This window comes from Mercenaria mercenaria, chromosome 6 (assembly GCF_021730395.1).
Source record: "Mercenaria mercenaria strain notata chromosome 6, MADL_Memer_1, whole genome shotgun sequence".
In the NCBI taxonomy this organism is placed as follows: Eukaryota; Metazoa; Mollusca; class Bivalvia; order Venerida; family Veneridae; genus Mercenaria; species Mercenaria mercenaria.
The window spans coordinates 42,776,766-42,803,409 of NC_069366.1; the positions used below are offsets into that span (position 1 = coordinate 42,776,766).

The 26,644-nt window shown below is 35.0% G+C and overlaps 1 protein-coding gene across 6 annotated transcripts in view; it reads left to right on the forward strand.

Annotated features, from left to right (window-relative positions):
- LOC123549149 (protein phosphatase 1 regulatory subunit 16A-like) overlaps positions 1-26,644 on the forward strand; it is a 150,872-nt gene that overhangs the window by 112,694 nt on the left and 11,534 nt on the right. For 3 of the 6 annotated variants that reach the window (XM_053546623.1, XM_053546625.1, XM_053546624.1), the window contains exons 9-12: positions 7,577-7,694; positions 14,006-14,080; positions 20,950-20,991; positions 22,742-22,874. In XM_053546623.1, coding sequence (XP_053402598.1) covers positions 7,577-7,694; positions 14,006-14,080; positions 20,950-20,991; positions 22,742-22,874 — 368 coding nt within the window. The remainder of the gene's footprint in view (positions 1-7,576; positions 7,695-14,005; positions 14,081-20,949; positions 20,992-22,741; positions 22,875-26,644) is intronic. The other 3 variants (XM_053546626.1, XM_053546627.1, XM_053546628.1) reach the window with 3 other exon arrangements.

Consider the following 26,644-nt stretch of genomic DNA (forward strand, 5'->3'; position numbering starts at 1 on the left):
AATATTTATATTTCTTGTATATTATTCAAATTGTCTGTATTTTAGTGTTTTTGATATCGAAGGTAACACCATGTCTCTCCTCTCTATCTGCTTTAATGATTGGTCAGACAGTAGTCTGTCATACTTCTCTCTATCCGCTTTAATGATTGGTCAGAAAGTAGTCTATCATACTTCTCTCTATCCGCTTTAATGATTGGTCAGAAAGTAGTCTATCATACTTCTCTCTATCTGCTTTAATGATTGGTCAGAAAGTAGTCTATCATACTTCTCTCTATCCGCTTTAATGATTGGTCAGACAGTATAGTCTATCATACTTCTCTCTATCCGCTTTAATGATTGGTCAGAAAGTAGTCTATCATACTTCTCTCTATCCGCTTTAATGATTGGTCAGACAGTAGTCTATCATACTTCTCTCTATCCGCTTTAATGATTGGTCAGACAGTTTAGTCTATCATACTTCTCTCTATCCGCTTTAATGATTGGTCAGACAGTAGTCTATCATACTTCTCTCTATCCGCTTTAATGATTGGTCAGACAGTATAGTCTATCATACTTCTCTCTATCCGCTTTAATGATTGGTCAGACAGTATAGTCTATCATACTTCTCTCTATCCGCTTTAATGATTGGTCAGACAGTATAGTCTATCATACTTCTCTCTATCCGCTTTAATGATTGGTCAGACAGTAGTCTATCATACTTCTCTCTATCCGCTTTAATGATTGGTCAGACAGTATTGTCTATCATACTTCTCTCTATCCGCTTTAATGATTGGTCAGACAGTATGGTCTATCATACTTCTCTCTATCCGCTTTAATGATTGGTCAGACAGTAGTCTATCATACTTCTCTCTATCCGCTTTAATGATTGGTCAGACAGTATAGTCTATCATACTTCTCTCTATCCGCTTTAATGATTGGTCAGACAGTAGTCTATGATACGTCAAGAAGTTGTTATAAAGTAGTATCATTGAAGCAATAAGTGTATGATTTCATTGCCTTTTTATTATTCAGCCTAAAAATTTAGGTCGGTTCTGTTTTAGACACATCCATGTACTTTACAAAAACTCAGCTGCACTTTAATTTGATGGTGGCAAATTTCTGATATGCTGCTAGGTTCTTTATTTGACTGTAAGGCCACACCAAATTGATGTCTTGTTCTTCGGATTTTTTTCAAAAATATTTGGGGCGAGTGAGCGAAAAAATATTAAAATATTTTTTTTTCAAATCATCATTTATTGATGCGAGCGAAGAGCGATGAAATAAAAAAAAAAGTAAATAATTGCTTGTGTCATGTTTAACACCAAGTAAAGTGTATTTCCACCTACTTTGTATGACAAGCCGAAGCAATCTTAATTTTGGTTCAGAAAAATGTGTACAAAATAACCTTTTTGGCTGATGTTCAAACACCAGTTTCGGAGAAAAGACTCTTCACTGAGACGGGACTTGGACGTAGAAAGTTAGGAGTCCGAAAATACATTTATTACTGGATATGTCATTGTGTTCCTCAGTGTAAAAGGCACATGTGGCAATTAGTGTCTGAATATTTGTCCCATACATACTTTCAATGGGTCTTCTTTATTAGTATACTTAAGTGGACATGAGAATATTGCCAGGAGTTTCATGTTTGGTAATTATCTTTTGAGTTAGGGTACCTGGTTAGAACTTTAGTCAAACTAATTTGACTTGATCCTCGGAATATTGAGATAAGCTTTTCATATGCGCAATATCTCAACTCCATTAGGTTGCCCGATAGAAATATAAAACACCTATTAATGTGAGCGTCAAATTATTTGGACTAGTTTGAATTTTTTATCGCGTGTTTGCATTTGCAGGGGACATCAATCATTATACATTGAAAATGCAGTTTGTTTTGAACATAATTACTAACAATTGTGATATTACTTATTTTTTTATACGCCCGTTTGAAAAACGGGACGTATTATGGGAACGCCCCTGGCGGGCGGGTGGGCGGGCGGGTTGGCGGGCGGGCGGGCGGGCGGGCGGCGTCCACAGACCTTGTCCGGAGCATATCTTCTACATGCATGAAGGGATTTTGATGAAACTTGGCACAGTTGTTCACCATCATGAGACGGAGTGTCATGCGCAAGAACCAGGTCCCTAGGTCTAAGGTCAAGGTCACACTTGGAGGTCAAAGGTCAAATTCAAGAATGACTTTGTCCGGAGCATATCTTCTTCATGCATAGAGGGATTTTGATGAAACTTGGCACAATTGTTCATCATCATGAGAAGGAGTGTCATGCGCAAGAACCAGGTCCCTAGGTCTAAGGTCAAGGTCACACTTAGAGGTCAAAGGATACAAGAATGAAAACTTTGTCCGGAGCATTTCTTCTTCATGCATAGAGGGATTTTGATATAACTTGGCACAAATGTTCACCACCATGAGGCGGAGTGTCATGCGCAAGAACCAGGTCTCTAGGTCTAAGGTCAAGGTCACACTTAGAGGTCAAAGGATACAAGAATGAAAACCTTGTCCGGAGCATTTCTTCTTCATGCATAGAGGGATTTTGATATAACTTGGCACAAATGTTCACCACCACAAGACGTAGTGTCATGCGCAAGAACCAGGTCCCTTGGTCTAGGTCAAGGTCACACTTAGAGGCCAAAGGTCAGATACAAGAATGACTTTGTCCGAAGCATTTCTTCTTCATGCATGGAGGGATTTTGATGTAACTTGACACAATTTTACACCATCATGAGACGAAGTGTCATGCGCAGTTCCTTCTTTAGAATTACTTCCCTTTGTTGTTACTAAAATAGCTTATTTGTAACTTTTTCATTACTAGTCGTAGGGAAAAATCGAGCCACTTTTCTGTAGTACAACATGCATGCTACATCCAATTTTGAGGTGTATTTGACCAGTCGTATACCTGGTAAAGATTTTTGTGTGGACTTACAATTTTTTTGATTTTTTTTTTTTTTTTTTTTTTTTTTTTTTTTTTTTTTTAAGATTAACTTCCCTTAGTTGTTACTATAAATAACTTATATTGTAACTTTTTTATAATTGACCGTAGGGAAAAACCAAGACCACTTTTCTGTGGTATAACATAGATGTTACTTTCCAATTTTAGGTGTATTTTAAGGTATCAGTACCTGGTAAGGAGTTTTTTTGTGGACTTAGAAAAACAAAACACTTAGTTATTACTAAACAACCACAAAATTAAAATTCCATTTGCAAATACAGGTGCTAGAGTAAAGAAATTTGCTGTGACGGGCGTATATTGTGACATTCTTGCACTCTTGTTCTTCTCTGCCCTTCAGTACTTCAAAGGAAAAGACCCTCAATACTTCAAAGAAAAAAATGTTTTTACAAGCTGATACTCACTTTTGCTCTTCCATTTCGCCATTTCTTTGGTTTCTTTCCTTTTTATCAATTGTGGTATTTTTCTGGCAGTCCCACATGAATTTGATTGTTGTCCAATTATAATATACAGAGAACAAATCTCGTACATGTGATACGCCAGATTTTTCAACATCTGGACAGCGTTGTTCACTGTTGTTAGTGAACGTCATTTTTCGTAGTTTTACGTGATTATTCCCAATGTTAAGCTTTAGCTGCTGTAATTTCTACTCGGCTCCAATTCATTTACAATACTTGTTATCACTACCAACTTATTCCAAAGATTATTGTCTGTTAACTAGTATATTTTTCCTAATTTAATTTTACACAATTTCATTCATGCAGGCCGCCATTTTCATGCGTCTGCTCACTTTGATGAAACAAAACCACTACCATACAGTTAAACTTGTATTGACAGTAGCAAATATGGACGATCGGCGGGTAAAATGAAAATAAAAGTACTGAAAATGACTTTTATTTTTATTTCGTTTTGTCAAAAAAATAGGGTCGGCGCTCCCTTGAACTAGAAAATTAAAAACTGCTGGCCTAAATTACAAGCTAGGTGCGTTTAAACTTCGGAATTTCCACCTTTTTTTTCGTTCCTACTGATTTCGACCCAGCGCAAAAAATACGTCAGGTGCGGGCGGTCAAAAAAAAATTAAAATATTTTTTTTTCATTTCCCGTCAAATTGGTGTGGGAAATCCGACGAACAGGTAATCAATTTGGTGTGGCCTAATATTTTAGTATTCGAAGTTCAGAACTGGTGCTCTTACAAGAAGACATTGAAAACCACATAGAAATACAATATTGTCAATGATCAGACATTATAAGATGTAGATTTAGTAATTATGTATTTGATTAAAAAAAAAACAAGAAAAAGGAGTATTTAATGAAATATAGCAGTAATGTAAAATATTCTATATTTTTGCATCAGCACAACAGTTGACCTACATGAGTGGCAGACTGTCACAATATATGCCTGTCACAGCAAATTACTTTTGACTTAATATACTCTACTTATTAAGCAGAGGTTGTCATCTTTCTCAGTTTTGACTTTTTCAAGGGCCTTAACTCCAGGGCAGCAAAGACTATCCTACTTGTTAGCAAACTTTGCCAAGATAATATGCCCATGAACATTCTAAGTTTAGTGAAAATAGGATAAAAACTGTTTCAGTTATGAAGCGAATGCTGTCAATTTTTGTGCTCCGCTGGTGGTGGGGTTGGGGGTCGTACTTAGAGTTGCCCTTTTCAATGCGTCCATCCAAATTTGTGTCTTGTATATCACAAAAAGTATTTGACCCAGAGTCATCAAACCTCACGAGATTGTTAGCATGAGAACTTGTGCATCTGATGTTTTAATTTGGATCTTGCGCAGCCAGATCAGAGTTATGGCCCTTGACTTAGTAAAAAATATGCATAAAAAGAGCCTAAGTTTGTGTTGCATGTATTTCAAAAAGTACTTGATCCTGGATTATGAAACATAACAAAATATTATGCAGCGTGTGAAGTTGTGCACCTGGGGTTTTGTTAGAGATATCATGCAGTCTGACCAGAGTTCTGGCCCTTGACTTACCGGTAGTCAAAAATATGCATAAAAAGGCATAAAAGCTTGTGACACGTATATCTCAAAAAGTATTAGACCTAGGGTCATGAAGCATCAAAAGAATATTATACAGCCTAGAAGTTAATCACCTGGGATTTTTTCTGGATTTCTGTCAGTCAGACCCGAGTTATGGCCCTTGATTTCAAAAATATGCATAAACTGGGCATACAAGTTTGTTGTGCATGTATCTCAAACAGTGTTTGACTTAAAGTTATAAAACATTAGGGGATTGATATTCTGCATTTTGACTACTCTGCTAGCTCAGTAACTATCCTTGTGGAAATCATACCTTTATAATAAAAACCCATGGTTACGAGGGTAAATGCCCATTGTATCGGATGAATGGATAAATAACAGCAGCACTGGTACTTTCAAATTCAGTATGAGGTAAAAACTGTTCTGAAATGACTGGTTTTGAAGTTAAGTCTTTAACTATCAACCAGAATATTGTCTTATTGATCTTCATTGTCATTTGAAACCCTGCTATAGACAGACAGAAAATAATGGCAATAGAAACCCTATGAAATGTAAAATGTCATTCCATCATTCAGATATTTCTCTCTATAATATTGAAACATGGCCATCAGGAGGATTAAATAATATCTTGTTAGAGAAGTAGTGGGGGAAAAAAACAGTTTTAGTAACACTTTATGAGATTATAAATGATAAAAAAATAATTGGACGAGCACAAATTGACAGATGTTCTTAAAGAAGAATTTGCTTTTTAATACAATATTCTGAAATAGACTTCCTTATGGGAATGCACTCAAGATTTTAATGATGTTTAGATAAAAAATTTAAAAAAGGCTTCGGTTAAGGAGTGTTTTAATTCTCAGAAAATGTTATTCTAATGTCTCAGAATTATAGGTGCATGCTACAATAATATGTAAAATGTTGTATAAGACAATAGGCATACATAGTAACTACAGTAGTAGTGTTGTAAGGTTCCTAGTTACATAACTGAATATACTGTCTGAGAATGTAGTATTGCTACTGGACAATTTTGAAGTGTTTGCTCAGACACAGCCAGTCGGTGACACAGCCAGTCCGTGCTGTATTTTTGAGGCTGGTCTCATTACACAGTTTTATCTCTAAGAAAGTAAAATGCTCCAGCATCTGATTGGCTGTTTCAGAGCACAGTTTGAAACTTATGTGAGGTTCCAAACTCAGTTTCATGACCTCAAATCTTAGTCTGGTTGGTCAAAGTGTGAACATAAATATACCTTTCTCAGGCGCTGGTCAAGGTGTGAACATAAATATACCTACCTCAGACCCTGGTCTGGTTGGTCATAGTGTGAACATAAATATACCTACCTCGCCCTGGTCTGGCTGGTCATAGTGTGAACATAAATATACCTACCTCGCACCTGTTCTGGCTGGTCAAAGTGTGAACATAAATACCTACCTCACACCTGTTCTGGCTGGTCAAAGTATGAACATAAATATATAGATATGCCCTTGTAGATCCATCTCATTTGTGTCAACTATTTGACCTAGAGTCATCAAACTTTACAGGATCATTATTCAGCATGTGAAGTTGTGCACCTGCTGTTTTAGTTGGGAGTTCATGCAGCCAGACCAGAGTTGTGGCGCTTGACTTACAAAAAGGGGACAAAAAGTTTTTGTCACATGTTTCTCAAAAAGTATTTGACCTAGGAATAGTATTCAGCATGTGAAGTTGTGCACCCAGTGTTTTGTTGGAGAGTTCACTCGGCCATATGCGAGTAATGGCCCTTGACTGAGTCAGAAATATGCGTAAAAGTGCATAGAATTTTGTGTCACTTATATCTTTAAACGTATTTGACCTAGGGCCATGAAACATTATAGGAATATTATTCATTATGTTAGGTTCTGCATCAGGGGTTTTGTTTTGGATTTCTTTTGGTCAGACCAGAGTTATAGCCCTTGAATAAGACTAAAATATGCATTAAGGGCATACAAGTTCGGATCTCAAAAAGTATTTGACTTGGAGTCATAAAACCATGTGCACATTCTATTCGTCTGTACATAATACAGATTAACTGTTGAAAAACTGCAGGTAAATTCAAAATTTCCATGGAAGGTAGTTTTTTTTCATGGAAAATACCTATTATACAACATGACCAGAGTGTTTGCAACTATTTTCCATGGACAATTCTCAAAATCACTCTAGATATCTTTCAGAATGCTCATGGAGTGTCTACTTCCTCTCAGGGGCTTGACAGTTGCAGTGTGACAAAATCACCATGTAACCTTTTATAAAATCCTTTGTTATATTGAGGACATCATTAGTTTGTATCTATTACTAGTGCAGGGACAGTTACTACTGTTAATTAAACTAAACCCGTTGTGAAGCAGACAAAACAATAAAATAATCTATAATTAGATCCTTTGCTTACTTGGTTTGATTGGGTCAGTTCATGAGACGATGAAATGAGCAGCTCCCCCTGCTCCCCCTAGCTTCAACTATAGCAGTACAGAAACATGAAATGGAAATCATAATCTCAAAGTACCAGAAGATATTACAATGTGTTAGTCTATATGCAAGTACAGAGAGATTTAAAAAATACTTTGTGTCACTGTTTGTTGCATTAAGGTTCAAGTACTTTATCTCATCTTGATATATTATTTGCAGATTTAGCTGAAGACCCTGATGTTAAACAAAAGATACTGGACTTGAAAGATGAACTTGAGACACATAAAGCAAGTCGATCCAAGGACCATATACGCAACAGGAGAGTTAATACTCGCGGGTAGGTTTACACTGTCAGTAATAAGGTTACTAGAAGTAGCAAACTCACACTGTCTGGGAATAGTCTAGAGGGTAAATTACAATGACTGATAGCCTGTGTTATATCCTCAAGGGTAAGAATTCAGGAGTATTTAGACACATTTGGCATGTTTGTGTTCCAGTGTCTTGTAGTTGAACATTTAGAAGGGAATGGTCTAGTGATGCACTTGCAGTAGATGTAACATCATTTTGACAATTGAATAAGTTTCAAGAAACTAACATGTGAGAATTTTTATCTAACCTTTGTTATTGAACTAGATATCCCTTTTGGAATTTTCATCTGAACTTTTTGAGAAATAAGGAGGGCTGTTGCACTTGCATTGATGTCTGCATTTGTTAAAGTTTGTTGTTCAGTATCTTCTTACTTACTTCAGATATTCAGTTGAAACTTGTGCATGGTGACAATGTTCATTAGTGTTGGAAAATGCATAACTTTACCTGTAGTATTTCTAGAATTTATGCCCCTTTTTTACAGTCAAGTTTTATCAGGTAATAACAGATGGTTAAAGCATTAAGTCATTGTAGCTCTTGCTTGAATTTAAATAAAATGACCCCCCCCCCCCCAACCCCCACCACACACACACTTCTTGAACTTAAGTTGAAGTTTTGCATACAGCTCTCTCCAATTGAATTGAAATTTTATAGAAGTTTTTAAGGTAGATAAAACAAAGTGAAAGATGTTCCATATTTCTCGGAGTCATATTTTGGCGGAGATATGCCCTTTTTGGACTTTGAAAATGCAGGTTAAAGTTTTGCATGGAAATTACTTTCTCCAAAATGCAGATACTTGCAATTAAACAAGATTATGGCATCAAGTCTGATAACTCTTACATGAATTAGGACAACATTCCAATCCTTAGACAGAAAAGTATTTTTACTGATAAGCCTTCATGGAGCACGCTGTCATGAGGCAGCTCTTGATTTACTTGCTTACAGTTAGATTAGTGCTTACTTCCTTAATTTGTTGCTATAAGATTCTTGCAGGAAAAAGGAATGAGGTCTATAAAGTAATGATTTCTGGGTTGTAATTATGCAGTTGTAAAGTTATTTAACTTCTTGTTTACAATTTAAAGCTGAAGTCAGTTGATACCAAGGCAGAGACATCATTTTTATTTAACATAGAAAGTTGAATAACATTTTACAGGCATAAGCTGAGCAAATGAAAGAAGATGAGATCATGCTTTATTAATATTTGCCATTGTAGCAGAAAGGGAGCATGCCATTAGTTATGTGGAGTGTTTTCTCATATTTATAGCAAGTTTTGTTGCTGTAAAATGAAAACACTGGTGACAGCCTGTGTCACTAGTTCAAGTAATAATAGATATGAGATCTCACTCATTGATGAAGAGTCAGAATGCTTTTGATTGGTCAGTTTCAAGATTGAGCTCAGCATCCACCAATCAGAAACTCAGATTTCAGTTTTAAAAAATCGGCTTTATATCCACAAGCACTGGTATTTAAGGTATTGGACCCGTAATAGAGTACCTCCTTTTTGAAGAGTATTCAATTCCTACCATAAACCTACTTTGACTGCAATTTTCAGGGGGCGTAGGTTCAAACCCCACTGGGACCAAAAATTTTTTTCCAACATTTTCCTTTTTTTCTAGTAAGTTTTTACTTCTTTCAAGACTTATTATGGATGTATTGTACAAAAGCGGAAAATGTTCATTTTATAAGTGATTTCTTACTGTTCAAAGTAAATTTACCTCTGAATCAGGAGGGGTAGAGTTAGACATCTTTAAAAATACTGAGTTACATGCGGTAAAAGTTCTCTATTTTGCCTTTATTCTTTAGATTACATATTGTGGAAGAAATGCAGCTAGGTTTTACTTCTGCCCCAAGGTTATTTTTGAATGAAGTGAGCAAAATTCAAAACAGACCCACAGGATTCGAACTTAATTTTTCAATGTTGGTGAAAGAATTCTGTCTCATTAAATCTGTTTACTTGAGACACCCTAGAAAAAAATGATATTTACAGTTTTTTTTTTTTGTGTTTTATAATTGTTTAACAATAGTTTGATGTTTCTTTTATTAAAATTAAGGCTGTAATGAATTCTCAGCAAACGTTTTAGATAGTGGCCATCATATTGAAATTTGTCTCTACTTGAGCTTGAGGAAAAACCATAAATTATACAAAATTTACAAAAAACGGCACGGTAAAAGTTGTTTAAAATTTGCAACACAGTGCGAAATATAGTCAACTTTAAGAATATACCAAACAAATGCCATTTTTAGCTCATCTGATTTTTTGAAAAAAAATGATGAGTTATTGTCATCACTTGAGCGGTTGTTGGCGTCGGCGTCGGCTGGTTAAGTTTTATGTTTAGGTCAGCTTTTCTCCTAAACTATCAAAGCTATTGCTTTGAAACTTGGAATACTTGTTCACCATCATAAGCTGACCCTGTATAGCAAGAAACATAACTCCATCTTGCTTTTTGCAAGATTTATGGCCCCTTTTGTACTTAGAAAATATCAGATTTCTTGGTTAAGTTTTATGTTTAGGTCAACTTTTCTCCTAAACTATCAAAGCTATTGCTTTGAAACTTGGAATACTTGTTTACCATCATAAGCAGACCATGTACATCAAGAAACATAACTCCATCTTGCTTTTTGCAAGAATTATTGCCCCTTTTGGACTTAGAAATCAGTTTTCTTGGTTAAGTTTTATGTTTAGGTCAGCTTTTATCCTAAACTATCAAAGCTTTTGCTTTAAAACTTGCAACACTTGTTCACCATCATAAGCTGACCCTGTACATCAAGAAACATAACTCCATCCTGCTTTTTGCAAGATTTATGGCCCCTTTTGGACTTAGAAAATATCAGATTTCTTGGTTAAGTTTTATGTTTAGGTGAACTTTTTCTCTTAAACTATCAAAGCTATTGCTTTGAAACTTGCAACACTTGTTCACCATCATAAGCTGACCCTGTACAGCAAGCAACATAACTCCATCCTGCTTTTTGCAATAATTATTGCCCCTTTTGGACTTAGAAAATCATTTTCTTGGTTGAGTATTATGTTTAAGTATACTTTTCTCATAAACTATCAAAGCTATTGCTTTAAAACTTGCAACAGTTTTTCACCATCATAAGTGGACACTGTACATCAAGAAACATAACTCTATCCTGCTTTTTGCAAGAATGATGGCCCTTTTTAGACTTAGAAAATCATGGGTAGGACAATATTTCTATTATACAAAAAAAATCAGATGAGCGTCAGCACCCGCAAGGCGGTGCTCTTGTTTAAACATTACTATTAGGGGTCCAGTACCTTAATACAACCATTGCACTGAACAATAATGAAATATACAGATATTAACTGGATTGGAAGGAAGAAATAATCGCAGATTTAACAAGCATGCTGCAACTGCTTGTGTTATTTGAATATCAGGCAATACCTCTAGAAATGTTGGCATTGTAAGTACATTCAGTTTATTAAGTGACGGAGGGTGGGGGTCATGTCAGTGTCTCCGTGGCTCATGGCATACCAGATTATGCATTCATAATTATTTCCTTCACGTTGGAGTTTGTCAGATGCAAACAGTCAGGTGGTTCTGATATTAGATTGAATCAAGACGCTTTTGATCAAAATCATAACCTTTATGTTTGAGGTTTTACAGTTAGCTTTACCACTGTTTGTGTTTTAGCAAAGACTTACTTATGTTAGTTAAACTGTGCAGTACAAAAACCTTGACTTAAATTAGTTTAACAGTGCAGTCAGCTCTCTCACTGTTTTGTGTTACATCAAAATATTTAACAAATTGGTTAAGCAGTGGAATCAGCTCTCATAAATAGTACTTACAACTTGCCTGCATTTCTAATGGTGATAACTGTATAGTTATGACGTAAATGTTTACTCTACTGCTATTTTTGAGTTTGCTCATAATTTATCCTCCTTTTGGATGCTTAGCTTTGTATTAGGGTAAAACCACTTAATTTGGCATTGAACAATAAAGTTAGGATCTAAAACAGAACATGAACTTATTTAAGAATGGTAAATAATTCAAGTAATTAATAATTAGATAAAGTTTGCCATGTCAATCCTGACTTACTAATTTACAAACTTCAAAAATTACAGAAAATCATATAGAAACAGGCTCTGTTAGCAAATAACATTTTTACGAGGGAATAACTTTACTGCTTTCTTGTATCATTCTGTGAAATGAAATCAGTTAGGCCATACCAAATTGATTAATAGTTCTTCGGAAAATTTTCAAAAAAAATAGGGGCGGGCGAGCGAAATTTTTATTTTATTTTTTTTTTTTTCTCAATTTGGATTTTTTCAGAGGCGGGTAGATTTTACATGGAGCGAGCGGGCTTTTTTTATTTTTTTTCCCCACCTTGAACCCTTGAGGAGGCGGTTATGATTATATATAAAGTTAACATTTCTTTAGAAATAACACAGAAATCAAACATTTACAGTGTGGGTAACAAAGTATATAGCTTTTCTATATATTTTAAAGACTACATGAATGATTTTGCAAATAAATTCTTGCCAAAACTCACTGAATCACTTTATTTTTTTTATTTTGTAATTTTAATTACTAAGAAATGAGTGTCTTATTTTTAATTTTGATTTTTCTACATTAATCTGAAGACGTGCCTATTTAATGGCAAAGGATGAGGAATATTTAAGACAAAACAGGCACATGATTGTGTGGAATAACATTTCTTCTGAAACACAGTTAGATGGCTTTCACACATGAACAAATTTGTGCCCCTAGTGGAACTCCAACCCATAGAGGTGACAGGGGAAGTAATAAACCACTTGACCAGTGAGACCAAACGGAGTTGGGCATACAGATGCTTCAACATTGCCCGAATCCCTTTGGAATAATTTCTTTACAGATCATGATCAGGCTAGCTTAAGCTTTTGTGGTAGAGATTCATTTCAGACAAAAAAAATAACAGATGGACAAAGAATGATCCCAATATGGCCACCCTTAAAAGTGTTGTTTGTTGTGCATTGACTGAACTTGAAATTTAGAGTTGGGGAAGTCTGTTTTGTTTTTTTTTTCAGTTTCTTTCGTTCAATCAATTTACAGCCAATTTTAAATATATCCTGGCGTCATGTGTACAAACAGGCAAAACTGGGGTTACAAAAGGACAGATTTTGTTTGAAATTATTTTCATATCAACACTGCTTATTTGAAAAGCTAAACAATTTTTAAATTGACTAAATGCGTTTTAATAGAATATCTGACTGCTGTACTAAAGAAGTTACGTTCAAAAAGATTTGGGCCGAGACAATGTGATAGGTCGGTCAGGATCTGTGAACAAATATTTTTTTAAGATAGTAGATGGCCTCAGCTTCAGGCTCTAGATCTAACATGCTGCATTAAACAACTGATAACAAATGGTTTGAAAACTTTATATCTGAACAATATTTCCAAATATTTTTAACTGCATCCCAGTGCACGTCTTACAAGTCGGGCTTCGTTCTTTTCACTGTATTGAACAAAAGTAGAATGTGCCTATTTCATTACCTACCGGCACATCGAAGGCCATGTGTGGCACTAACACAGACACTCCAGATTTAAAACAAATAATGAACAACACCATAACTCCTGACTTTTTGAGTTTGGATCATTAGCTACATGTATTACGGACGCATGAAATCCGATCAATATCACTTTGATGCAGTAAAACAGCGATAAAACCTGTTTTGCCGTTATTATTCCGGACCGCGTAATCGAAAAAAAAAAAATTTTTTCGGAGATTTTTATGTACGTGCGGGCGGGTAATTTTTATTTTTTTTTCTCGGGAATGAAATTATTGATGCGGTAGTTCCGACGAACGACATATCAATTTGGTATGGCCTTAAAAGGAATTTTCTGTGTACTGTAAATTGAATGAAAGCAGCTTGATGCACCAAGATAAAATTTGGTTTATTTTAATATTTATGCAAACAAATATTTTATTGCACAAAAGGGCGGAGCACTGGATTTACATTACAGTTACTATGATACTGAGCAGTATGAGGGGGATAAATATGATAGTAGATTGGTTGAGAATTCAGTACATACAGTCAATCAATTAATGCATGTAAATGTATAAGGAATTGCAAAATTAGCTTTTACAAGACTGCTTTAGCAGGTTGGTTTAAATTGAAATTATCTGACTATTTTACCACTTTAGACACCGCTGCCATATATTATGATACATGTCTGAACTCTCAACCTGTCTAACGATAATGTTGACTGTAATGTAACTAATATGGCTGATAGTTTATGTAACCTGTGTTTATACATAGCCCTAATGCTTTTCAATTTTCAGTCTCTATTCCAGTACGGGTTCTCTATATAGTTCCAATGGTTCTCTAAATGAGAAACCTGCATCACACGGTCACAGGTGATCATACATTTATATTCATATATATCCATGACAGATTAACAAACTTTCAGGGTTCATTTCTAGAAGAAACATGTACAAAATTACATATATTTGTTTTGTCTTCCTCTCCAATATGGGATATTATAATGATGAAAAAGGACATAAAATTGTTTAGTTAAACAAGTTTTATGTGGCATGCTAATAGAATATTTTGATTATTACTGATTTTCAAACTCTTGAAATTGTTTTCAAGCTGCATGCCTCCAGATTTATGTCAACTGTTTTGATATTTATGAAAGGCTTGTATTTAGTTAGTAATTGTAATGGAAAGAATTTTAAAATGATTCTGTGTAATAGGAACTTTTTAACTCGGCTATTTGAAGTTTTTTCTATATTAACTGGTATCTCAGTAACCACATGTGAGAATGGATAGAAACTTAACACACTTATTCACTCAGATGATCTGACATGCAGTGCTTAGGTTACATAACTCTACTTTGCATTTTTACAAAATTGTGCCTCTTTAATTGTTGTGCTTATTCACCATATCTCTGTTGTTACTAAATGGGTCAATATTTTATAAATTATATGCCCTTTTGACTTGGAATTTTTCAGTTCTGTTGCTCTTTTTCTGGATCTCATTTATTTGATAATGAATTTTATTCAAACATTAAGTAGTTGTTTCACATTATTAGCCCATTACTCTTGTGGAAATACTCTATGATTTTGGTCTTTTTTATAATAAGTTAATGTTTTTTATACACTTTCAGCATATATACCTCTGTTATTATTAAATATATTTGACTCAGAATTAAACCATTGTCCACATTGGAGTCATTAAACTCCAGTGATAGCTCCAGCTTCCTCAGTAGTGCCCTATTTCACTATCCAGCACTGAAATAGTCGAGTGCGCTTAACTCTAATTTATATTCTTTTGGATATTTCGTTCAGAAATAAACTAAGAAAAATTAAAATAAGCTGTAGAATTATTGTTAATATTGTGTTCATGTTGATATTTTTAATATCAAGTGATGTTATTGAAATCGGATATAAAATAGAAAAAGTTTAACTGTACTTTGTATCCTACACATCGAGATATGTACTAAAAACAATATATAGCTTCATCTCTTTCATTACCTTATTGTATCAGCTGCTATCTGTTTATAATGGAGGCATGTCCCTTTAACTCCCAGAACATATGTATACACCACTGCCCTATTTATTTGATCACTGCTGACAGAATGTAGTATCTGATCGATTTTCCTGCCAAACTCCAGAGTTCATATAGCAACAATTCAGGTTATGGATAAGTAATTAGAAGTTCTCAAGTCACAAGAAATGCATGTCATTCATTCTGAGACAATCTCATATTGGAGAAGAAAGGCTTACATCTCACCAGTTTGAAATATCTTAGAAATTAACAGCAAGAACCATTTCACAGCTCAGTTTAGTATATAAATGAACCCTGATCCAAAATTAACCTAAGACAGCTGTGGAACTTCAAGCTTGTTTGGAATATGGATGAGTGTTTTACTGAATGTCTCACCAGAAAATGGCATTTTGTGTATTAAAGATATTCTCATGAAAATCAAAACATTTCTCTTTTCATTTGAAATGACAGAATTTGTCAAGTTGACTAGGTTGTAATATTAAAACACATTAAAGATCTCTTTAGAGAATGGAAGTTCTAATTATTGCTATTTCAAGCTTTTACCTCTCTTCAACAAAGTTGGCAATACCACCCAGCAAGTGTTTCATGTTATAAAGAATGGAATTTTTTGATTTTCATGAAAATCTAAATAAATGGACAAACGACACACACACAGTTTTTTATGCTCACTAGATAAAGTATAGTTGAAGTAAATACTCTCGGCTAAATAAAAGGTTGTGTAAGCTAGATTCTGTGAAAATATAAAGATAAGCTGATGTTGGAAGCTTTTAGTTATTTTTGAGTAGACTCAGTACTTATGAGTAGAGTCAAAGGTGGTAGATTTGTAGTCATTTAGGAGTTTGTACATGGTATTTAATCAGTATGGGTTGTGCATGTATTGTTATATATTACCTTGTTGTAGATTTTTCTGAACTTTTCCAAGTTCAGTTGTATTTTCTCTTCAATTCTTTCATGCATGCAGAGATTTAAACATTTTCCTTTTGTGGTCTTCAACTACAACTAGTTGTGTTTCACTTACAAGTGACTGCTATTTTAACTTAAATTTTCTTGTTATTTTTGTCTGAGGATGTTCAACAGTATCCATAAATAAAGAAAAAAGCTATATTGTATTAATTTAATGGTAAAACAGTTTATTGTTTAGCAATATGTTTAACAGGACATCCAGAGTTCTAGACTACACCTGTCTAGCACCTGCTTTCTCAGTTTTCAGCTAGCACCTGATTAGTCAGTTTTCAGCTAGCATCTAATTGGTCAGTTTTGAGCAACCAATAATAAATTTGCATTCAAAAGACTGGTCTCCTAACTCTTATTTTATATCGAGCCTAGTGACATCACCATGGAAAGACTGCTTATGTAGATATAATCACTCTGATCTTTTTCTACTCTAGTCTGATACAAATTTGTTACATCATTAATTTTGCTGATTTAAGTGTCTTAAAAATAGTCAGAGACACTAGCAGACATTCACAGAAATAACACATTCCTCTTGAGAATACATAATAACAATAAACAGTAGTTTATGACATAGCTGTGTCATGTTCATCACAGTTTTTACGCCTTCCAGATATAAAGTGTTCTTGGAGCTCTACTGCAATTTCATGGCAAAAGAAATAAAACCTGGCAATTTGATCAGTGCATCAAAATAAGAGATTAAAAGTTTATGTTCCTAGAAGTAATGTTTTTTAATTGCATTGTTTATTATACAGCCAGATACAAAGCATTTGGGAGCTGTATTGGAGTCATGTATGTCCCTCCTTTGGTCCATCCTTCCATCATGTCAATGATGAATTTGCTGTTTTGATCAGGTGCCTTATCTCAAACTGTTGAAACTTCTTATTAACATGTCATTTACATTAAAACCTAGAGCTTTTCTTTTGACTAATTATAGGGTGTGAAATATAATCTACATATAATCTATATTATATTGTGATTAACAATTTTATCAGAAATTAGTTTGTATGTAGAGGATCATTGAGAAGTATTTTTATTAGCTCACCTGAACCAAAGGTTCAGGGTGAGCTATTAGTATGGGGTGGATGGTCCGGCGTCCACATTTTTACTTAAACAACTTACCCTCTGAAACTACTGGTCAGAATAACACCAAATTTGGTCTGTAGCATCCTGGTGAGGTCCTCTATCAATTTTCTTCAACTTGGTCCCTTTTAGGGGCCGCTAGAGCTAAAAATAGAAAAACCTTTAAATGACTTCTTCTCATGAACCGCTTGATGGATCTTCATCAAACTTGGTCTGTAGCATCATTATAAGGTCCTCTCCCAAATTTGTTCAAATGGGTGCACTTGGACCCTTTTAGGGGCTGCTAGAGCTAAAAATAGAAATACTTTTAAAAGTCTTCTTTGATTTAAATTTTTTAAAATTCTTTTTTATATTTAATACTTTGTCACAAGCAAAATCTAATTAGGTCAAAGCCGACCTCAGGTGAGCGACTTAGGCCCATTTGGGCCTCTTGTCATTCTTAACTTGCTTATTTCATATACTCTAATTGTTAACCTCATTTAGACAATGTGCAGAGCACACAACCGAGGTCACTAGGTTCAAGGTCCAGGTCACACTTAGAGGTCAGAGGTCAAATAGTTTAACTTCCATGGAAGATAAAACTAAGATTGATTGTTTACCTCACCAAAACAATATGCAGACCACACTACACAGATCCATAGGCCCAAGGTCAAGGTCACACTTGGAGGTTAAAGGTTAAATAGATTAACTTCTTAACTACTTGGAAGACTTTCATAAAAGTAGCATCAGTTGTTAACCTCATCAAGATTATGTGCACGGTGCACAACCCAGGTCACTTATTCCAAGGCCAAGGTCACACATAGAGATCTTGACCACTCGATTAAATTTAACCTCAGTTGTTAACCTCATCCAAATGACATAACCAAGGCTGTAAGATTCAAGGTTGAGATCACAGAGGTCTAGGATCAAACAGTAGAATTTTGTGTCTACTCCATATCTTGTTAATCACTAAAAGTGTTTTCATAAAACTAGTGTTAGTCAAGATGAATTGCAGAGTAAACAAACTAGATCACTAGATCTAAGGTCAAGGTCTCACTTGTAGGTCAAGGGTAATGATCAGAACATATTACCCTGTATCAAAGCAGCATCTGGGGGTATTAATTGCCTTTAGTGATAGTTCTAGTTCTGAGTGTGATTCCTGTTGTTTTTATTTGAGTAGTTTAAAATACATCAGATATATTAGGTGTCAGCCTATCGCTTGGCTGAATTTTTAAAACTATAGATCACGTATTTTTTTATTTCTTCACATGAAGTTGTGGCAGAAATAACTTTGATATTGCCAAGTCAGTAAAAAGTAAAATTTTCCTTGACATGCACATATACCCTACTAGTTTTCCCTATATGATTGTATGGAAAACTGAAGAGCTTTTCTCAAACTGTTAGCTCGATTGCAAAATTGTTTTACAGCAATGTTCCTTTGGTGACCCTCTACCAAATTCCTTCAAGTCATGTTGATCTGTTAAAAAACTTGGCTGCCTGGAGGTAGGGTTAGTTTTCTCTATATGACTGTATGAAAATCTTTGAAAGTATCCCGAAACTGCAGGCTTGATTTGAAAATAGTTTGACAGTAATGTTCCTTGGGTGATCCTCTATGAAATTTCTTCAGATCATTCTCAGTGGGCAGGGCTAGTTTTCCCTATATGATTGTTTGAAAATTTTGGAAGTCTTCCCCTTTGAAACTGCTGGCCCACTGTTCCCGGCATTGTTCCTTGTTCCAAAATGATTCAATCCTATAGTGAGTGTCATGTGAGTGATCTACGGCCATTATGACCCTTTTGTTTTATGTATGCATAGGTACTGCACAAACATTTACCATAACTAGACAGTGTGTTGCATGTAAGACCTACATACCTAGCTGATGGTCAAGGTCACCCTTAGAAGTCATTATTCCTCTATAACTTTTGTATTTTTGAATGCATAGATGGATATTCAAATAACACAAATATTCATATACATTTGTATAATATCCATAATAAGAGGATTTGTCAAGTCTTAACACTGATGGCGAATATCACACTTGGAGGTTAAAGAGCTCAGTTAGCAAGGGTATTCAAATAAGTTTCTCCATACCAAGAGGTTGCAACATGTAATCATTTACAGACTAAATAAATAGTTACAATATTCTTTCTTTTTCATTTGGTAAGTTTAATATATGTGTGCTGTTGTCAGAGTGCAATTACAGGACTTACATTTTGTGTCCTAAAATCACAAAGCAGGGGCATCTGTGTTTTACTGACACATTTCTAGTATATCGAACATGATGTTTCAGACAGGTTTGAAGTCAGCTGACAATGCGTTTTAAATGTATTTGGTACAGTCTGTTATTCTGTTTCTCACTCACACGGCTTTAATAAATTTATATGTAACAATCATGTTTTGTACAGTGTCTGCTTGATCTGATTTTATTGTTTTGTTTGCATTTTGAATAGCACAGTTCTTGTCAGTTCACAGTTTAACATACAAAGTTACTTTCCTAGAATAATAATTATTTGCAACTGTGAACTTTAAGTCAATTAATGTCCAAGTTTAAATAGTCTTATTAAGCAAGAACAAAAGTTTTTAGCTCACCTGAGCACAAAAGTCAGGGGATGAACTATAATGATCACACACTGTCCGACATTTTCCTTCAGATGACATCTCCAAAACTACTGATCAGAATTACACCAAACTTAATCAGGAGCATTCTGGCATGGTCCTCTATCAATATTGTACAATATTGTTTCAGCTTGCTTTGCCTTTGTTAAAGGGGTCACCAGAGCTAAAAAATAGAAAAACGATTAACACAAAATTAGCAACTCCTTACCATGAACTGCTATATGGCGGCTATTGGACCTGAAAGTAGAAATATGTTTTATATGACTTCTCATGGACCACTTAATAGATCTTCATCACACTTGGTCTGTAGCATCATTGTAAGGTTCTGTCCCAGTTTGTTCAAGTAAGGAAACCCGGCCTCTTGTACAGGCTGCTAGAGCTGAAAATAGAAACAACCTTTTCTCATGAACTGCTTTATCAAACTTGGCCTGTAAAATCATTATAAGATCTGCACCCAAACTTGTGTAAATGGGGGCACCTGGCCACTAGAGCTAGAAATAGAAATACCTGTAAACAAGTCTTTTTCATCACTGAACTTGGTCTATAGCATCATTCTAAGTTCCTCTTCCAAACTTGTTCAAATGGGGGACACCCAGCACCCTTTTAGGGGCCACTTGATTTGAATATAGAGAAGTACCTGTAAGAAAACTTTTTCTCATGAACCACAGAATAAAGAGACCTTCTAAAACACTCTCCAGTCTGCTGGCAATTCAGAAACTTTGTACATGAAATGTTTTGTTTTCTTTGACAATTGGTATCACAAGGGTGTTAACCACTCCAGTGATAGCTCTAGTTTCCTCTGATATGCCCTACTTGAGTAGTGAAGCTGTCGTCTCTGATAGCTGTTGTTTATATGCCCCAGCATGTCTTCCCCCTTTACTATTGGCAGTATCTATTGCCAGTTGTATTTGTTGTGGTTGGTAACACTTTTAATTAGATGGTGATTTGTGTTGTTTGAGTTTCAGATTCTTGCAACACTAATACAACATGTCCATTTGGTTACAGTTGTCACCGTGCATCAGTTGTTGTTTTTATTATAGCAAACATATTTGTTTAAGTTGATTTAACATTATGTGATCATTTGCAGGTCATCTAGTTCTTCATTGAAACAGTCATTAAATACACCAAGGTATACATGATCTGTATGAACTTCCATTTACATGCTTTCTGTGTTGTATCGTCTAACCTCACAATGTTACCAAGGCCCTGCTTGATTCCTGCTGCAGGACATGCAGAACAGCATCAGTTAAACACAAAGGAACTTTGTTAAGAACTGATTCTTTCTCCTGAACAGTTAACTGGTGATGTCTCAGCTTGTTGGTCACAGGATGAAGGAAGAATCACCTTTAAAAGATATGAAGTGTCCAGTAATTTCAACTACTTTATTGTGTGTGTCCGATATACTCTATGCAGTACGTTGCTGCTTATCATTTTCTAAGTTTCTGTTTCATTGTGTTTGACAACTGTTCTGGGCCAGCATGTTCTGTGCAATGAATCAAGCAGTCCCAGTATTTCTTGGGCCAGTTTTAGCACTTTGGCCATTGTTTTATGACTAAAGGTGCATGGCATGACATGTAAAGTTTTTGAGAAGGTTGCTTTGTGGTTCATCAATTTGACATTGTTTAGCATGTGTGCTGTCATTGTCACTTATGAATAAAAGCTTTAAGAATGTTTTAGAGACTACCATTACAATTGTCATCATATTTTCATTCTTCTTCCTACTTGTAGAATGTTTGTTTTGTATACTTTAGTTTTGACAAAATACAGTGTAAAATTATATACCTTTTCCTGAAAAATGCATGCAGTATTTTGCATGTAAAATACTTACTATTTTCTTTTGAAGCCAATGTAAAGCTAAATTTACAAGAAAAAACAATATTGATGTGTTTTACATTTAACATTTTTCGTTAATAAGTTTTAGTACAGTTTCAGTTTATTGTTAATTTTGTGTTCATTGTTTGACTGATTTTTGGTGAAATTGTCTTAACTGTCTGTTGTAATTATTTGGTTGAAGAGATAACTTACAGTTTATATTTGAGCCGTGCCATGGGAAAACCAACATAGTGGCTTTGCAACCAGCATGGATCCAGACCAGCCTGCGCATTTGCGGTTTCTTTAATTGCAATAGGCTTTGAAAGTGAACAGCATGGATCCTGACCAGACTGCGCGGATGCGCAGGCTGGTCTGGATCCATGCTGGTCGCAAAGCCACTATGTTGGTTTTCCCATGGCACGGCTCATATGTTTATTTAATATATATAATACTGGTGTAATATCTAGCATTTGGTGTGTAATTTACAGGTGTCTGGATGTGTTCAGGGGTGTTATTGTATGAAACATGTTGAAGTATCCAGAATCATTTTAAAATTTGTAGTTTTACATTTTTAGATAAATTAGGAATGCTAATTTTGATCACAGATGGTTTTAGAAATTCTTTGCCAAGTATTTTGAGTGTATCGGTATAAAAAGTAATACTATTTGGAAACGGTTTGTTTCTGACATTATTCTTAGTACTACAGTAGGACATCGATTTCTTCAATGACATTGCATGACTTTGTGTTTTGTTAGACTAGTGGCATGGCATCATAAAACTGTTGTTTATTTTTCTTTGTTGAAAATTTAAAGTATAATTGCTAGATAAATTTGTTAGATTGTACCGAAGCACGTCAGTATTAATGGTTCATTTTTTCTTTTAACAACTAAATGTAGTAGATTGTTTTTGATTATTTGATTGGTTAGCATGCTGCATTGTTTAATTCTTGAGCGAAATTCACTCATTTACATACTTCTTTTTGTGTAAGTAATAGTTTTGTAGAGAATCATTTCTTGTTATAAAGAAGAGGGTAAGAGTATAAATAAGTTAATTGTTAATATTTTCAGTGCTTCAATACGACGTACGAGCATGCGAGGAGAAAAACGGCCATTGTTTAAAAAGGAGGCAAAGGAAGAGGCCCTTCATCCATTTGGTCAGAGTATTGGTAATGATGATGATGACATCATGGGAGAATTTATGGTGAGTAAAAACAGCTTTGTCACGTTTAACATCACTGTTATTGTCAAGGTCATGAACACTGGGTAGATTGATAATGATGGAGGATGAGCCCGTAGTCAGACACCTGAATACAGACTACCCATAAACCAGTTAGGTGGTTTTGGTGCTACTTGTGATGTTGAGTTTGACCAATTCTTTTCTGAAGAGATGTGACCAACGCTGTTAGTGCATAAGGGTAACAGCAATGACGAAAAAGCAATAGAAAATCATTTGAGAATGCTATTTTACCTCCTTTAAGGGTCAGCGTTGATGCTGCTCTCAAGTTTGCATCCTTTTAGAGTGAATGGAGTGAGACAGAAGGTACAAGAGTTTTATCCTAGAAAAAAGTGTTTGTTCTATTTGTTATCCCCCGACGAAAGTCAGAGGGATATAGTTTTGGCGTTGTCCGTCCGTCCGTCTTTCCGTCCATCCTTCCGTCTGTCCGTCCGGAGCCATATCTAAGAAATGGTTGGGAGTATTTATATAAAACTTGATATAAATGTTCACCAGTGTGAGTTTATGCAGCCCTTCAAGTTTCATTCAGATTGCCCTAGTAACACCAGAGTTATGGCCCTTAAAAGTTTCTAGTGTTAACTATAAAGGGGTACTTCTACATCGTAACTTTTGATATATTTGACCTAGAACTATGAAACTTAAAAAAGAATTTAGATCACCATAATGTGGTTGTGTACACACAATTTCAATTGAATTTATTTTGTAACATCAGAGTTATTGCCTTTTAATTGTATAAAAATCCACATATTTGTACATAACAAACTTACCATTTGGTAGAATTTCATTAAATTTCTTTCATTCTTTTCCATGAACCCATGAACATTTATTGTAAACATGTGAAGTTGTGTACCAACACCTGGTCATCCCCTTACTTTGGTCACACCCCCTCCCCCCCCCCACCCCCCCCCCCCCACACACACACACACACACACCACCCCCCACAAAAAAAAGCCTTATTTTTGATTTTTTTTTCAAACAAGCTTCATATGCATGTCCAACACTATGAGGCTATGGAGCTAACAAGTTTCAGTCAGATTGCCCAAGTAACACCAGGGTTATGGCCCTTAGAAGTTTCTAGTGTTAACTATATAGGGTACTATAAAAATAAAAAAAATAAAATGCAATTTCTGCATCATAACTTTTGATATATTTGACCTTGAACTATGAAACTTAAACAGAATTTAGAGCACCATAATGTGGTTGTGCACACACAATTTCGTTTGGATTTATTTTGCAACTTTTAGAGTTATTGCCCTTTAATTGTATAAAAATCCACATATTTGTACATAACAGACTTACCATTTGGTAGAATTCATTAAATTTCTTTCAATCTTTTCCATGAACATTTATTATAAACATGTGAAGTTTTGCACCCACACCTGGTTACCCACTTGCCTTGGTCACACCCCCTTCCCCTCCCAACCCCCTTCCTTCATTCCTTATTTTAGATTTTTTTCAAACCTTCCATAAATATTTATCAAGATGCAAGTTGTACCATTCCCCCACCATGCTCCACCACCCAGTCATGCCCGCCACCAATTATGCACCCTCTGCCCCCCTCCCCCACCCCCACCTCACCCATTTTTAGCTCACCAGAGCACGAAGTGCTCAAGGTGAGCTATTGTGACTGGTCATTTGTGACCAAATCTTAATGAAACTTGGTCAGAATGTTACCCTCAATAAAATCTTGGACGAGTTCGATATTGGGTCATCTAGAGTCAAAAACTATGTCACCAGTTCAAATCAAAGGAAAAGCTTGTTAACACTCTAAAGTCACAATTTTTGCCCAATCTTAATGAAACTTTGTCAGAATGTTACCCACAATAAAGTCATGGACGAGTTCGATACTGGGTCATCTGGGGTTTAAAACTAGGTCACCAGGTCAAATCAAAGGAAAAGCTAGTTAACACTGTAGAGGCCACATTTATGAACATATCTTAATGAAACTTGGTCAGAATGTTGATCTTGATGATCTATAGGTAAAGTTAAAATCTGGGTCAGGTGGGGTCAAAAACTAGGTCACTAGGTCAGTTCAAAGGAAAAGCTTGTTAACACTCTAGAGGTCACATTTATGACTGTATCTTCATGAAACTTAGAATGTTAATCTTGATGATCTTTAGGTCAAGTTTGTATCTGGGTCATGTGGGGTCAAAAACTAGGTCACCAGGTCAAATCAAAGGAAAAGCTAGTTTACACTTTAGAGACCACATTTATGACCATATCTTAATGAAACTTGGTCAGAATGTTATTCTTGATGATCTTTAGGTCAATAGGTCAGGTGAGCGATACAGGGCCATCAGTATTTATAATCAACACGTGAAGTTTTGTTTCCTCACCAGTTCCCCCACCCCCCACCCCACCCCCTCAAAAAATAATATATAAACATATATTTATATATATACATATATATATTTCCATTCCTTTTTTTTTTGAAAAAATGTTCAAACCTTCAACATGTTTAGTTGTAACTGCACCAACCTTGCCCCTAGCCATGTTTAAGGTATCTTACTTGATTGTGTTCTCTTAAGGACATCTGTTCTTTTAAGTTCAAATGTACATGTTAAACAGCAACACTTGGTGCCAAACCACTCAAAGACAATATTTCATTCCAGTTAAACTTCAAGTTTACATTTCAATTAACTGCATTTAATTTTTAAAGCTGAGCTTATTACAGTAAGCATATTTCATTCAAAATAAATTCTTTAGTCAGGATCAAAGTATCATACATTTACTATGTACTCGTTAATTAAACATTGGTTTTCTGTTAAATTAGTTTTGACTAATGAAATTATTTGCTTCTTAGTAACATCCTTAACTTTTTGCCGGATATATTTTTTGCCATTCCTCACCACAAACCCTTCGGCGGCGGATACCAATTCATCAAATTTGCTTGTTCCTTGATAAATTCTGGGCTTAGTCTGATAGCAGGGCCATTTATGTTAACCATTTCATAGCTTTATTGAATCTTGGCTGTAAATATTTGCTGTTGTAATTGATTCTGCTTCCTGGTAAAATCAAATCAGAAGATTTACAGTCAGATTTAATTAAATACTAAATGATAGAGGCATGTGCAGACTAATGCAGTTTTACTGTGAAGGTTCGTTTAATAGATTTTAGTCTAGAAAATAATCTGACCAGCTTCTGGTTAAAACTGTTTTCTGTAATCAGTTTTAAAAGAAATGTAGACTGAAATTGGTGGTAGAGTTTCTCCAGATTTTAACACTGGTACTTATATGGTACTTGATACTTGAAGGGTAGGGTAAAGTTCATTAAAAAGTGTTTTAAGGAGGGTTGTCAAGATGAAAACTATCGACTGTTTTCGAAGTAAACATAAAGTGATATTCGGATAATTACTCATTCTTTAACATATTTATTAACCACTTATGTCTGATACCTTCTCATAGAAAACAAATCAACACACATTATATACAGTTGTCTTGTTGTTTAAAAAAATTTAGGCAGTTTATATAAAACATATTTTAGGGATAGAAGTGGATTTAAAATTACAAGCTGTAAAACATTCAATGGTGACTGTGTTTGCACCATGTGAAAAATAGCAATTCTTACATTTGTAAAGATGAATAAAAGCACTGATTTTGATTAAACTGCTGAATATATGTTAGAGTATCAATATATTTAATTTTTCCTGAAAAAGATGGTGCAGATATATTAACTCAAATTGATAGGTTTTTTTAGCTTGAAGGGTAAACTTGTTTTTAGCTTACATGAATGAAAGA